The 16,702-nt window shown below is 40.7% G+C and overlaps 1 protein-coding gene across 1 annotated transcript in view; it reads left to right on the top strand.

Moving 5' to 3' along the window:
• si:ch1073-15f19.2 (T-cell surface protein tactile) overlaps window positions 1-16,702 on the top strand; it is a 94,833-nt gene that overhangs the window by 27,304 nt on the left and 50,827 nt on the right. The window contains exon 2 of the mRNA XM_048598133.1: window positions 12,055-12,405. Coding sequence (XP_048454090.1) covers window positions 12,055-12,405 — 351 coding nt within the window. The remainder of the gene's footprint in view (window positions 1-12,054; window positions 12,406-16,702) is intronic.

The raw sequence follows: 16,702 nt of genomic DNA, 5'->3' as shown, positions 1-16,702 counted from the left end.
GACCTGAAAATTAGTGGATTTGCAGATAGTATGGAAGGTTGTCAAAGGACACAGCAGAATATAGATCAGTTGGAAAGTTGGGCAGAAAAATGGCAGATGGAGTTTAGCGGGAAAAATGTGAAGTGATGCGTTTTGGGAGGTCAAATGCAAGAGGAAATTATACAGTGAATGGTAGGACCCTTAACAGCATCGATATACAGAGGGATCTTGGGGTGCAAGTTCATTGTTCCCTGAAAGTGGCAATGCAACTGGATAAGGTGGTAAAGAAGCCATATGGCATGCTTAATCCATTGGGGTATTGAGTATAAAAGTTCGCAAATCATGTTGCAGCTGTACAAATCTTTAATTAGGTCACATTTGGAGTGTTGTGTGCAGTTCTGGTTGTCACATTATAGGAATGATGTGGGGATTTTGGAGAGGATGCAAAACAGCTGTACCAGGATGTTGCCTTGATTGGAGTCTATTAGCTGCAAAGAGAAGTTGGACAAACTTGAATTGATTTTGCTGGAGCATCAGAGACTAAGGGATGATCTGATAAAAGTGTATCAAATTATGAGAGGCATGGATATGATGAGCAGTCAGTATCTTTATCCCCAAGATGGAGATGTCAAGTGCTAGGAGGCATAAGTTTAAGGTAAAAAGGGGAAAGTTTAAAGGAGATGCGTAAGGCAAGCCTTTTATATAGTGGGTGCCTGGAGCGTGCTGCCAGGGGAGGTGGTAGGAGAGATGCGATAGCAACATTTAAGAGACATTAGACAGACACATGAGCAGGCAGAGAATAGAGGGATATGGATCATGTGCAGGCAGATAAGATTAGTTTAGAATAGCATGACAGTTGGCATAGACATAATGGGCTGAAGGGCCTGTTCTTGCGATGTACTATGTTTGACGTTCTATGTCACAGAATCCTGACACAGTGAGTCAATGGCTGCCTCTAACATCAGCTTAGGCATAATCAGTTGCCACTTTGGGTGGTCACAGTGAGAGTGTCCACACCTCTCTTTACTGATAGTCCAGACAGTGGGTCACAGTGAGTCCTGAGTGGGTCGCCTACAATCAATCTAAGGAATCAGGGAGCTGTACAGATATCAATCAGAGGTCTAGCCACTCATTATTCTAGCGAGTAGACCACAGTTAATCCAGAGGAGCCATTCACTTAATGACAAGGGGACAGTTATTAGGGACCAGTGCTGCCAGAGAGAAGCTGGGGATTGAAGGTAGAGTGCTAGCGGGCAGAGGGGATTGCTGTATATTACACAACTCAATATATGGGGGGAAATGAGAATATTGAAGAGAAAGAGGTAATGTGAGAGGGCGGGCATTGACAGACAGCATCACCCTGACTTCTATTAGCGGATGATGTATTACTAGATCTAGTATATTTATTCAAATATCCAGATCTAGTTAGGTAAAGTGGGGAAATGAGAATTAGATCGGTGTGTTGGGTGAGGACACGGAGCCTTTGATATTAACGGGGAAGGGTATCAAGAAAGAAATAATGACATGTGGGGAGCTCACCGGTGGCCAGAGGCTGAGTCTGAGACTCACTGCTGGACGAGGACCTCTGTTGCCTCCCATTGTACTGTAAATAACAAGTGCACCATGGAAATGTCCATAAGGCATGACACCACCTTTCCCTTAATTGCCATGTCCAACCATAAATGTCATGAACTGTATACTGTAGCTCAGGATGGTTAAAGCTTGATGGCATGTACATTGGACTTTTATGAGATTGTGCCAGCATCTGGAACCCCAGAATACTTCTGCATATGCCGAATGGGAGAATCGGGTGAGCAGGGCATCACAGGAACATGGCACTAATTAGTGAGGCGAGTTTGGGAAGATAGTGTGAGAAAACTCATTCGGATTGTGGAAAGAAACTCTCCATAAACTGTAAAAAAAAGACACCAGTTGGTTTCTAGTAAGTTTCAACCCAATATTTCCATTAAGTGACATGAGACATCCCACTGCCATAAAGAATGCTTTATAAATGCAAATGATTGTTGCATCCCCTCCTTGAAAATACCAGTCTACAATGTGTTCCTGTCCCCCCACCACCACATGTGCACCAGTCCCCATTATGTATCAGTTCCCAGTTTATACCTGGCCCCTGTGTATGTATCCATTAGTATTTTTCAGTAACAACCACAAGTCATTTTTGATAAACCTGCTATAGCTTCTCAGCACAGGAGCCTGATCATAAATAGACAGGGCAGCAGGAGTGATCGCACAGTTTGGTACTTTCCAGCACAATATACATCATAGGAAATCTTTCGGTTGTAGCCTTGAGATCTCATGTGATGATCTCCTTGAAAACACTGCTCCCAACTGGCAGTTCCAATTTGTGGTAGTATCCCTAAGGTTAACAAGTAGCTGACAATCCACTTTGACTTGGAGTATGGTCATTGAACTTAATGAATACACCTTAACAAATGAATAGTATTATTAACATTATATTTCCTTCCAGCTTCTTTCATTTGCCCATAACTTCTTTCAATGTTTGGCACAGACCCTCTTTATATATGTACATGGTTATTACCAGAGCATGTCTCTTGAAGTTACAGCAGTGGAGCGGGAGAAATTTACATTTAATTTTAATGAAAACAGCTGCCTGGGGATGAAATCACATGGTCCGTCCAGCTTCAATAGGTTTAAATTATTTCAGTTTCACTTTTATAGTTTATGATGTGGCAAACCACATGATTAAGCTGCCAATATAATTCCTGGGGTTACCTTCAACCTAATTGATACCAAGAGACAAACGAAGAAATTAATAAGTAACAATGATTGAATTTATGTTGCAGTTAAATGAACGAATGACACTAAAAATAAAATGACAGATTTCGTAGAGTGGAGGTGGGATTTTTACCAGGAGTCAGGGAGCCTGTTGAGGCACGGATTAAGGTCTAAAACTGGTTTGTATTTGATTTGAGCCATTACTGTCACATGTACCAGGCATAATGAAAAGTTTTGTTTTGCGTGCAATATAGGCAGGTCATACCATACAAAGTGCATCAGTGCATTAATAGCAAAGGGCAAGGAATACAATGATATGGCTGCAGAGAAGTTGCACAAAGAGCGAAATCGACATTAAATTTAAAATTTGAGAAGTCCATTCAGAAGTCTGAAAACAGTGAGGAAGAAGTTGTTCTTGAATCTGCTGGTACGTCAGTTTAAGCCTTTGTATCTTCTGCCCAATGGAAGAGGTTGGAAGAGATTATAACCTTGTTGGAGGGGTCTTTGATTATGTTGGCTGCCTTCCCAAGGTATAGATGGCATGAGGTGACATTTTACTAGAGGTGCTAGATGACATTCCCATCGTTAAACCAATCTTAAAGTGGCCAAGTAATATCCATACAAGGACCTCTTTAGATTACCACTGGCACTTCACCACATGGGGAAACAATAGGTATACCCTGATACAGGAAAACATAGGACCAGTCCTGTGTTCACTGGTCTTTGTGGAACAGAGAATCCCAGAGATAAAACCAAAAGGAAGAAAACAATCAGCCTTACAACATGGTGTTGTATAATTACATAATACTAATGTCAGCTATTTTGTGACAAATTGAGAGTGGTCTTTGTGACAATCACGAGAGACCCTGGGATGACTTTTCAACTTAACTATCCTGTTGTGAAACCACCATTGCAGATTGCACACACTTGACACAGAGCTTGTTCCAAGATTTGCAGATGTAATGCTGGAACTATTTAATGAAGCTCAATTAACCCTTAATTATTTCTTCACATATGTTGGGCAGGTTGCTGCCTTTGATGTCTGCTCAGCCTCAGTATTATGGGGATGACCTTGGTGTGGGTGAAAATGTACTGGGCTAGACACCCACCCTATTTTACATGCCTCTCTCCCATTGAAGAAAAAAGCATCTTGAGGGGGTATGCAATATCTAGTCCACAGTATGGGAAGCTCAAGTCCCAGTGCAAGAAAATACTGATGATACAATTGAAAGAAATCTTTGCAGCTCAGGTATTAGAAGTGCACAAACTTCAGTGGGTAACATGGTGGCAGGATGTAGATGTGGTAAGTCACAGGGCACAACTGGACTGAAGCTGGGGAGAGGGAAGGAATCAAATAAAGATGCTGAGGTTGGACACTAAATAAAACAAAGAACTGCAAATACTGGAAAACTGAAAGTAAAGCAGAAATTGCTGTAAAAACTCAGCATCTGTGGAAAGAGATGCAGAGTTAACTTTTCAGGTCCAGTCACCCTCCATCAGAATTATTATTAGCTAGGAAAATGTGGTAATTCTTGGTGAAGACAGGTCTGGGGGTGGGGAAGAGGCTTGGTAAAGGAGCCCAGAGGGACAGAAAGACAGCCAAACAAAGGAATGGATCATGCTAATCCATTGAAGCTGCTCCTGGGGACAATTAGAAGGTCAAAATGGACTGGCTGTGATGAAAACAGAATTTGTGACGACAAGGTCTAAAGTGTGGAGATGGGTAAAGGACCTGGAAGAAGGTATTCAGGCCCTAACATTACTGAACTTGATATCGAGTCCCAAAGACTGCAGGGTCCTGAAGTGGAAAGTGAAATACTGTTCTGTGGTGAGCTGAGATTGTACCTTATTTTGCTGCAGTCGGCTCAGATGGTATCCAGGAGATATGCTGATTGCGATGCACAGACAAATGTTTGGTACTGCAGCTAACCTGTTATAAAGTCTGTTTTAAGTGACAAGGGCAGAGAGAAGTTCAAATACAAATTGTCACAGACGTTTGTGCAGATGTGGGAGCTGTCCTTTCCACTGTGGTCAACATGACGAGAGCACTTGCAGACCTGACCTGCACTGTCCAATAACCGATATCTCGGATTTCATAAAAGCATGAGGTGAAACCACGCCAATACCTAGTATTGCAGCAGAAAACCAGACACAGGTCACAAAACCTCAATTTGTTTCTATGCAACCCCCAGTTTTCTGCTATGTGATCTCAGACTGTTACCATCAGGCCTACAGAAACAAGTGCTCAAAGAGGCTTGGATATTTCCAAGCTGTCTATCAATCTGTGATCTGATAGGTTACTAGGATTCTCAAGCTGCCACTCTCAGGAGAGTTGCAGCTCCATGGAGCCAGAACTGCTCTTCTCTCCTGGAACAATAGTATTCCTGGTCCCACAGCTGCCTCTCTGCCAGTGTCCTTGTTCTTGCCTGCAAATTGGGCCTCCTAGGCCAAGAGCTGCTCATTACACCCTGATTGACCATGTGCAATGTCCCTCAATGACAGTCAGCAGCTTACCACATTCACATAACATTGCATTGGAATCCTCAACAAGTTAAAGACACTCTCAAGACAGTGACTAAGAGAAATGCACATGGGTGACTCACTGGCTTTGAAATGGATTATTGGATGTTTTGTTGGCCGATGTTTGTGTGGCATTGTATTTTGTGATGGCATTTACTAAAGGGTTGTAGTCAATGGGACACTGTGATGGCTCATAATTGAGTGACGGTAAGGTGAGAGACTGTTATGCAGCAACAAGGTGGGATCATATAACGAGGTGGGAACCCGTGTTTGCTTTGGGCAACCCCATTTGACCCATTTGGGACATGGATGTGCCAGTCGTCTCATCTTTTCTCCCTCCTCCTGCTTCTGTTCCTCATCATATGGTAGTTACCAAATCTGTTCCCTCAGCACTATAACCCATTCATGCTGCAGTTCAATGTGAACTGCTGCTATGACGTCTGTACCCAAGAGGAAAAGGTGTGATCAAAGTCTGTGAAAACAAAATTGACATCTTCCAGGTGCAGCACTACTCCTGCAAACTGTGCTGATTATAACTAACTCCATGAAATAAAAGCACTGTTAATTGATTCAAGTGATGAATGCAACACAAGAGTAAATAATGCATTGGCTCACACCCAACACTTCCATAAACACCAATAGGTACAGCAGAAAGTAATCAACAACTCATTTACAGGTTGAAGACTGCTTTAAATTTTGATGATGTAGAGTTCTCCATGCTACAGAATGCATACCTATTGTGAGTGTTTAAGAGAGAGTGTTAACAAGATTGGTGAAGTCCAAAAGGCCAGTATTGGTGTAAATCAGTGTTGCATGTTCGAGGCCAATAGCTCTTTTATACTCAAAAGATTTAAAAAGGAATTGGGAACGGATGAATGATGCTGGAAGGAGCCCTTAAGTAACCATTAATAGGGAAATAATTGAGATGGAGGTGGGAAAGTGACAGGGTCCAACTTGCTTGGTTAAATGCACACCCGCTGCCAAACTTGCCCATCATTAACAGCTGATGGCATCAGAGATAAGTTATTGAACTACAACTGTTCTCCCAACTACTCCATTTGAATGCTGAGTAGTTGTCGGAGTTCAAAAGTGGTAAGATTGGTTCTGTTGTATGGGGGTTAACATTCTAAATAGAGATCACAGAGATCTGCTCTAGATCACCAATCACAGTTAGTTCAGATTAATTCTCTTCTCTGGGACATGTTTGCAGAAATCTGAACACTCATTGGATTAAGGATTAATTCGGAAAATTGGAAATTCCTCAACATGACTCCAATCAGCAACCAGTTGGTGTCTACTGATTCAGAAGGACATATTATTTCTTTGTTGACAATTGTAAATTTTTATCATGCCCATCACATGTGCCCCTTTAAAAAAACATATTAAAAGAGTATAGTTTTTCAGATGTCAAACTATAATGATTGTATCTCTTAATGATAAACAGATTGGGTGCTTGCCATTTATTTGATAGAATTTCCGCTGATGATTTAGAAAACAAAATAGTTTTTAAATGTTTTTCAAAGTTTTGGTAAAATCTAACAAGTAGTCTGCCATAGAGATCCGTTTGAGAGTTCCAATTGTTTCAAATTTTTATAAATGACTTTGACAAAGAGGTCAAAGTTAAAATAACTAAAGCTCAAAACAATGATGAGTTATGAAGAAGTCATAAGGAGGTTACAGGGGGATGTGAATAAGTGAGTTGGCAAATATCTGGCAAATGGAATATAATATGGGGAAATATGAAATTTCCTATTTTGGAAAAGAGTATAAGAAAGAAGCGAATTATTAAATGGTGTGAAATTGGAGAGCACTGAGATGCAGTGGGATCTGGGCTCCCTGGTGTATGAATTGCAGATGGTTAGTATGTAGTTATGACAAGTAATCACAAAAACTAATGGAATGCTTTCATTTGTTGTGAGGAACATTTGAATTCAAATGTATAGAAGTTAAACAGGGCACTGGTGAGGTCACATCTGGAGTACTGTGCACAGTACTGGTCTCCCTGTTTAATTAAAGATATAAAGGTGTGCAAAGCAGTTAAGTAAAGGTCTATTTAATGAATAGGTGATTGTCTTATGAGAAAAGTCTGGACAGGCTGAACTCGGTATCACTGCAATTTAGAACAGAAACTGACAACTTCGTTGAACCATATAAGTTTGTGAGTGGTCTTGGCAGGGTGGATGTGGAAAGGATGCTTCATCTCGTGGGAGGAGCTAGAACTAGGAATCATTGTTTAAAAATAAGGGATCAGCCATTTAAGATGAAGTTGAGAACATTTTCTCACTGATGGCTAAGAGTCTTTGGAAAAGGTGGAGGAAGAAGAGTTTTTGAATATATTTAAGGGGAGGCAGATAGATTCTTGGTAAGTAAGGGGTGAAGATTTATTGGGGGATAGCCGGAATGCAGAGTAATCGGATGAGTCATGATCTTATTAAATGATGGGCCAGGTTTGAGGGTCTGGACAACTTATTCCTGCTCCCAACTTGTATGTTCAGATATACGCTCATATGCAAAGCATACTGCATTTTAAAAATGTGCAGAGTAGTCAAAATGCTAATGAGTTAATCTTTGTCATTGCATCTCCATTGACTACAAAAAATGTAAGCATTTTCTTGGTTATTCCTACCAATTATTATGCACCTTACAACAATTGTATTGGGAAGTCCCTGATTCCTGTCTGGAAATGGAAAAATGATGGTAAATGAGACATATAGCAGCACAGACGGATAGGTATGGGAATGGATGCAATAAGATTTGGATTAAGGGGTGTAAATTATTTAATTAAAGTCAGACAATACTGCCCATTGACGTGGGGAAGTATAACATTTTCATGAAAACTGTTCTTTGCAAAGATAAGTTTTACTATTTGAACTAATCCAATTAAAACTGCTTTCTAGGTAATCCATCAGTGTAAGAAATGGTAGTCATTTATAACAAGCCCCATCCTACCCAGTGCTCTCTCAGGCCTCTTAGAATTGAAGAAGCATGTGTTGGATATGAAATTTGGATGATATGAAACCTGGAGGCATTGTAAAATGTGAGCAGGATACTATTGTGTTTCAAAAGGAGATACACAAGTTGGCGGAGTGAGTGGATGGGTGGGAGATGAGCTTTAATGTGGAGAAGTGTGAAATGACGTACTTTGGTAGGGAGAACATGGAGAGTCAATGGAAAATAAAGGCTGTAACTTCAAAAAGGGTTCAGAAGCAGAGGGACTTGGGTGTGTACTTTATTAGGTCATTGGTAGTTGCAGTACAGTTTAAGTTAGCTAAGTTGGCTGAATGGCTGATTCACAATGCAGTATGATGCCAACAGCATGGACTCAATTCCCACACCATCTGAGGTTACCATGAAGCACCCTCTTTGTTAACCCCTCCCTTTGCCTGAGGCATGGTGACTCTCAGGTTAAATGCCCACCAGTCATCTCTCTCTCGGTCTCTCTCTCTCTCTCTGGAGAGAGCAGCCTAAGGTCTGGTAGTGCTATGGAGACTTTATCTTTTGTTACAGTGGACAGAGCAATTAATTGATAGAAGCATAAGAGTACAAGAGCAAAAAGGTTACGTCGAACTTGTAGGAGACACCAGTTCAGTTTTAGCTGGAGAATTATTTCTAGTTGTGTGACCTTAAGGAAAGTCACAAAGGCATTGCAGAGAGTGTAGAAGAGGTTGATGAAAATAGTTCTAGAGATGTAGAAATTTGAGCTAGGAAGATAGTTTGAAGCTGGGACTGTTCTCCATCGTGAAGAGAAGGCTATGAACACATTTCATCGCCATATTCCAAATAATAAGAGGTCTTGATGGAATAAAGATAGAGAAAATGCTCCCACTCATGAAGCAATCAAGAATAAGAAGGCACAGCTTTAAAGTAATCAGTAAAAGAATTGGAAGTGGTCTGTGGAAGAGCCTTGTCATGCTGCCAGTGGTTATGCTCTGGAATACATTGCCAATGAGTGTGGTGGAGAAAGATTTAATTGAGACATTCAGAAGGGAATGGGATGGTTATTTGAAATGGAACAATGCACAGGGTTACAGGGAGAAGGCAGGAGAAGGAAGCTAAGTGAATTGCTCATACTGAGAGCTGGTGCAAATGTGATTGACTGGCTACCTTCAGCACTGTAACAATTCTGAGATCATTTATTTATTTTCACGTGTATTCAATATAAAACACAGTGAAAAGTCTGTACCATCACTGTACATAGGTGCCATTCACATTAACTTAGAATAAAATTAATAAAAAGAAAGGTGACTTAAAGAAAGTCCAACTTTTCCTTCTCCGCTGCTATAGTCCCACTCCAGGCTTCCCAGCTCACGCTATGCCACTGCCAGGGACCCACTCCAAACTTCCCAACCTACACCATTCTGCCATCAGAGCCCTGCTCCAGGCTATACCAGCCCATGCCATGTTACCGTCAGAGGCCCACTCCAAGCTTCACAGGCCCAGCTGACTCTGTAGTCACACTGCCTCTGAAGACACCACTGCCATTGCTCTGGAGCCCATTGAAGCCTATTCTGTGATAATTCACTCCGATCTCAAGGTGCCTCATTGTTACAGTCCTCAATAAGCAACAGTATGGTTTGATATTGGTGTGACGGCACAAACCTAAACATAAGATATGCACGGAATCAAAAAACAATAGAATGACACAGTAGATAAAGAGGCCATTTAGCTTATTATGCCTATACTGGCTCATTGGTAGACTAACCCAAATAGTAGCACTCCTTTGGTCTCTCTCTATAGCCTCAAAATGTTTCGTCTTCAAGCACCTATCCATTCCATTTTGAAAGGTACTGTTGAAGCTGTTTCCGTTGTACTGTTAGGATACATATTCTAGATCATAACATCCTGCTGTTCTCATGTCACCTCTAGTTCTTTTCCAATTACCTGTTACTGATCCTTCTGACAATTTATCGGGTTTTTGATGAATCTGCAAATTTAGAACACCGCTATAAATCTCCACGTAACATTCTCCGCTGTAAGGAGAACAACCCCAGCTTATTGCCACTTAATTAAATTTTCTTATCTCTTATACCGTTTTAGTAAATCTCCTCTACACTTTCTGTAAGGACTTACCATTCTTCCTGAAGCAAATTGGCCAGACGTGAACACAATTCTCCATCTATAGCCTAATCTTGTTTTGGTTCTCTATTCTATTATTCATAAAGTCGAGGGTTCTAACCACATCTAGACTGGAGCTAGATTTTGCTAGAACAGAGATGGGTAGCAGAAAAAAAGGTGCCAATGTCATGTGGCTGGACATTCCACCTCTATCTATGGTATCAGCAATATTTCTGAGAATGGGAAAGTGTGGACTTCCAAATTTGCCTGTGTTCTTAAACAGATCAATTAAGATCATTTAGGGAATTTTTTGAACTTTGGTGAAAGTGGCTGACAGACTAAGTAAGGGCAGACATGCATCAAGTCAGGTCCAAGTCAGGAGATCTGTAAACTTTGTGAGGGTTGTGCCATGGGAATTTGTAGGTGAAAGGACTTACAACTCTGAAGAACAGATGCAGCAACATATCAAAGAACACAGGAGAAGCAAGAAGAAAGAATTTTCCAGTTTCAGGGCTTTATCACTCATTTGGCATTGTGTGCTCATTAAAACATTGACTAAGTCTGCACAGAGACTTTCTAAACACTAAGAAGGGTGAAGTTGCAAATGGATATATCGCCCTCAGAAATAGAGATTGTTGAAGTTGTGAGGCTGCACCCTTCACAAAAAGGAAGGAAGCCCTTATATCAGCAGGCACAAGATTTGGAATGAGGAGTTTTTAAGAGAAAATACCGTGAGTATAGAATCTATAGGCAGGAGAAAAACTGCTAAGATCCCGTGCTGAAGAAACTATGACGCTTTAGCAGAAGCTCACAGTCATCTATGTTATAGTCAATGAGCAGTATTATTTGGGTGGTACATTTGTTAATTTTTTCACAAAGTTAATAAAGCCATGCAGCTTCATTTAAGCACCAGTGAATTTATTTATATGGTGAGTTACGAATTAAAAGTTGACAATTAGCATTAACATTATGCCACACTCGATGTAGTGCCTTCCACAACAGAACATCTTAACGCTTAATTCCTCTAATTGCCTCAGAAAAGATTCACTTCTTAACTACTACAAGCAGAATTTGCTGTATTGGGAAAGTGGGCTTCGTTTGGTAAATAACAATTAATTTAGAAAATTGTTATGTCATTCTCGTGGGCAGGACTAAAACTAAATATACATACAATTTACAAAGGACAGAACTGAAGCTAGTTGTGAAAGAGAAAAACAATTTGTATACTGTGGTGCATGACTCTGTAAGGGTTTTGTGTCACTATTGTGGATAAATGAAGCAAACTAGGTTCCAGGTAGTATTCACAGGACAAGTCACCAGAAAATGAAATACGCCTTTTTATCTTTGTATAAGACCTTGACTTGGCCTTAGTTAGAATGCATCCAGTGAAACCGAGAGTGGAAAATTTCTGTGGGGCATAAATAGTGCAGAAAGTCTAACATTCTATTTTTATTTCCGAATGCTAATTTCCAGATATAGAGCAAGTTAAAATTCCTCATTTGTGAATTAACCAGCACACAACTGTTGGATTTTTTTTTGCCTTAAGTCCACAACTCAGACCAACAATGTGTTTCACATTAAAGCCTTGCAAGCAGTTTGATGTAATAATACCTCTATAGCATTGTCAGTCAAGATCCATTTGTGCAACTCTTGCTATTTTTATGCAACTGTCTCAAATCCATCAAAAATAAATCTTTTCTCTGGCAGTCTTGTCTATTGTTGTTATCTTTTTGTATTTTTCAGGTCTGCAAGGACTCAGCATTGATTATGACCAAACTGTTACTGCTTCACCTGGTGACAATATTACATTAAAATGCATCCTACATGGAGGAAACGATACTACAATTGTGCAGATACAATGGAGTAATGTAAACAGTCATGATTCTGGTGCTTTTATAGTTGCTAACCATCGATTTGGTAGCTATTGCACCATGGAAGCTGTAGAGTTTGAATCGAAATCACCAACCAATGGAACAGGTAACATTCATTTCACAAATGTACAAGTATCTGCTTCTGGAACGTACGTGTGTACTTTTATCACCTTTCCAACTGGAAGCCTAAAGGCGTCGACCATTCTCACTGTTCTTAAAGAAGGTAAGACACTCAGCTTATATAACTACCATTGCTCAGTACAGATTTTTATATTCAAGCAAAGGTTTGTTCAATATATTAGCATGAATTACTTTCCTGAGCTCAATAATAAGGGCTAATATTTGATAAATTAGGAAGAAGAAAGGTTTGATGGACTTTTTTGATGCTTTTTCTCCAGAAAATCGGAGAACATTACAGTGCAGAAGGCCACCAATCAGCCCATCATATCTGTGCTGGCTCTGATACTTTTTTTATTCATTTGTGGGCATTGCTGGCTAGGCCAGCATTTATTGCCTGTCACTAGTTGTCCTTGAGAAGGTGGTTGTGAGCTGCCTTCATGAACCTCTGCAGTCCATGTGCTGTGCATTAACCCACAATGCCCTTAGGGAGGGAATTCCAGGATTTTGACCCAACAACAGCGAAGGAACGGCAAAATATTTCCAAGTCAGGATGGTGAGTGGCTTGAAAGGCAATTTGTAGATGGTTCCCATGTATCTGCTGCCCTTGTTTTTCTAGATGGAAGTGGTTGTGGGCTTGGAAGATGCTGTCTGAGGATTTTTGGTGAATTTCTGCAGTGCATCTTGTAGATAGCATACACTGCTGCTACTGAGCATCGTTGGTGGAGGGAGTGGATGCTTCTGGATGTGATAACAAACAAGTGTGCTGCTTTGTCCTGGATGGTGTCAAGCTTCTTGAGTGTTGTTGGAACTGCATCCATTCTTTCAAGTGGGGAGTATTCCATCATACTTCTGACTTCTGCCTTGTAGATGGTGGACCGGCTTTGGAGAATCAGGAGGAGCGCTACTTGTGGCAGTATTCCTAGCTTCTGACCTGCTCTTGTAGCCACTGTGTTTATGTTGTGAGTGCAGTTGAGTCCCTGGTCAATGGTAACCTCAAGGATGTTGAAAGTGGAGGATCCAGTGATGGTAACACCATTGAATGTCAATGAGTGGTGGTTAGATTGTTTCTTATTAGAGATGGTCATTGCCTGGCATTTGTGTGGCACAAATGTTATCTGCCATTTGTCGGCCCAAGCCCTGGATTTTGTCCAGCTCTTGTTGCATTTGAACACGGGCTGCTTCAGTATCTGAGGAGTTGTGATGTTGCTGAACATTGTGTCATCATCAGCAAACATCCTCACTTCCGACCTTGTGATGGAGGGAGGTCATTGTTAAAGCAAGTGAAGATTGTGGCCCTAAGACACTCCTGCAGAGATGTCCTGGAGCTGAAATGACTGACTGCTCACAACCAAATCCATCTTCCAATGTGCCAGGTAAGACTCCAATCAGTGGAGAGTTTCCCCGCAAAATTTCCCCCCAATCTATTATCCAATTTTTCCCATTCTCTGATCTTTCTCAATATTCTTGTTAATAATGATGTAAAATGGATAGTTGTGGCCATTATGCCTTCCTGATCCTGTGGTTATTGGCCGCAAGACACAAAAATGCTGCATTTCACTGATAGCAGAGATCGTTCCAGAATTCTCAGATCAGAGGACGTGAAAGAAGTAATAAAGAAATAACTTGAGCTATTTGCAAATTTTGATGTGTGCAGTTCATTGGCCTGATTTTATCCAGTGCCTGAAGAGGTCCAACACTGCTTCCTCTTGATATGATTAAATCAAGAAATAGGAGAAGGTCAAGCAGCAATGTGCAAATACTGTGTATACTGTCACCATGCTTTTCCTAAAGACAGACTGTCTCTCTCTTAGAGTCAAGTGGCACTGAAATGTATCCGTTGAATAGAATGGTTAGAAAACTGAACACCAGGGTAGAAGGAGAGAGTTGCAGGGTGATGGATGCAATGCTTAGTGGCATCAGTGGTGAAGATGGGCATGGTAAGATTCGTTGTGGTTCGACAAAGAGCCAGAAAACCCTGAAGGATCACACACTAATGGAAATGGGAGCAGGCCACCCATTTGTTGCCAGTGTGGTTACTGGTCTGCTCTATATTATTTCCCCTTGCTGTGTGGTCCTGCAGATTGTTTGACTGGAGCAACAGCTAGGAAATGCCAGTTATTATACATGAAGGGACCCTGTCAGCTCCTGCCAAATCTCACACAGCTTCCATCTAATTAATCTAGCAGCTTTTTTTCTGCTCTCTACATTAGACCTTAAGAATAGGAGGAGACCATTCAGCCTCTCGAGTCTGCTCTGCTGTTCAATAGGATCATGGCTGATCCGATATTCTCCTATCCATTTTCCTGTGTTTTCTCCATTCACACAATCTGTCCCTTCCTTTCATTTTCTGGTAACCATCACTAGCCAGCAATTCTACCTTCTCTTTTACCTTTGATTTTCTAATTTTCTGTGCAACTGAACCCCTGGTCCCCACCTTAGTTATTTAGTTTAAAGCCCTATCTACAGGCCTAGTCATCAATTTTCTCCCTGAGTTGCAACAAAGTATCCAGTAAACTACAATCAGGAAAATAAAACACTTTACGCACTGGCTATCTCACCTACTGAGTCAAACATTTACTGCAAATGTGTATTCGTATTATTTGAGATCAAAACTCACCCACTCTGTTCCCTGTAATGCTTTAAACAAGGATAGCAATGTTAGACATGACCATAACCCGTATTTATGAGTAAATGTGTATTTAGATGTGATAGTATCCCTTAAAATGAAGGTCAGTGGAAAATCATACGATATGTTGTGTTTACCAGTAACCTATATTTTAAAGTTACCCTAAAAGTTAAACCTTTCACACTCGAAACTGCAACTTCGTGACTCAGCTTCAATACAGTGTGGAGCTGGAGGAATACGGCAGGTCAGGCAGCATCAGAGGAGCATCCGTCCCGATGAAGAGTCTAAGCCCGAAACGTCCCGACGAAGAGTTTTTCCTGCTCCTCTGATGCTGCCTGGCCTGCTGTGTTCCTCCAGCTCCACACTGTGTTATCTCTGACTCCAGCATCTGCAGTTCTTGCTATTTCCGAATGACTCAGCCTTTTGATTTGTGTGAATCTTTGTGACAAAGACACTCTTGCAATAGGGTACATGTTCCTTTTAAAATTTCTTCTGTGTTTGACCAGTTTTTCAATCCACGCAACATTTAGATCTTTTTGCAAATCTGCTGCGCTGCAGTTTTCAACGTAAAACATGGTCTTGGTGGTACTTTCCAGGCTGCTGGAACCACACACTCTTGTCGTTTAGCGGGGTCATTGACAGATATCTCAGACAAAAGACTAGGATCACGATTTACAGGACAGAAGTGATCCACTCACTGCTATAGGCTTCAGAGACTTGCAAAAGAGTTACTTTGTTGTATTCTAATTTTTGTTTCTGCTGTTCTGTCAAATGTCACTCTTGCAAATTTTGTGTATAACAGGAGCCAGAAGTGTAATTGCAGGCTCTTGTCACTAGGTGGTTCAGTGGAGTAATTTTCTAATATTGTTTTGTCTTTGTTATCTTGCCCTTATCAGAAAAATTAATGCACCAACAAAAATAGATGGAATGTATTCAGCACTTCAAATAATTACAGATTTTGTTCTGGCCATTTGCGTGAACTAAACCTATTTCTATAATGACATTCTGTGTTCATTTCATTAGGAGATAAAATAGGCAAATAATCATGTAAAATGTAATGCAGTCTCACCTCATTAAAATTCTATATCATATGTTTCCTGTCTAAACACGACAGCTAGTTTTGCACAGCAAGTTCTCCCAAGCAACGAACAATCTGCTTTCATTTAAAGAATACTCTACTTTTCAGGCAGTCCCTTGAGATCACGAATGACTCGCTTCCAGTCTGTTCTGAAATGGTAGATTTAATTTCAGTGTATGATCTGCAGAGTCTCTACCTTTGGGAAAAGTGATGTTTCACGAGTCAGACAGATTGAGACGTTTGGAGGTTTGTGAGGTCTCTCTTGTGCCTCCACTTCACCTCTGTGTCTCTCAGTTAAGTTTATAGATGTATTTGATACCTTCCTGAAAGGCTACTTCCATTCTGGTAAAATAAACCAGGGTCCTTCACAAGCTGACCGGATGTTTCATATCTTCATGGACGCTTTGAGGACATCCCAAGAAGGTTTCTACTATCTACCTGGGAGAGAACAAAAATGGCCAGAACAAAAACTGAAGTCATTTGAAGTGCTGATTTCATTCCATCTATGTTTGTAGGTGAATTAAGTTTTCTGATAAGGACAACAAAGACAAAATAGTTAAATTAGCACAACAGAAAATTAGCAAGTTAGAAAATTACTCCATTGAACCACCTAGTGCCAAGAGCCTGCAATTACACTTGTGGCTCTTCAGATTGAAGAGGAAATATACAACAATTTGGATTCAGAGATAGGAGGAA

Source organism: Rhincodon typus, chromosome 6 (genome assembly GCF_021869965.1).
Source record: "Rhincodon typus isolate 14 chromosome 6, sRhiTyp1.1, whole genome shotgun sequence".
In the NCBI taxonomy this organism is placed as follows: Eukaryota; Metazoa; Chordata; class Chondrichthyes; order Orectolobiformes; family Rhincodontidae; genus Rhincodon; species Rhincodon typus.
Note: the sequence above shows the minus strand (reverse complement) of the source record. Positions and strands in the feature narration are given on the sequence as shown.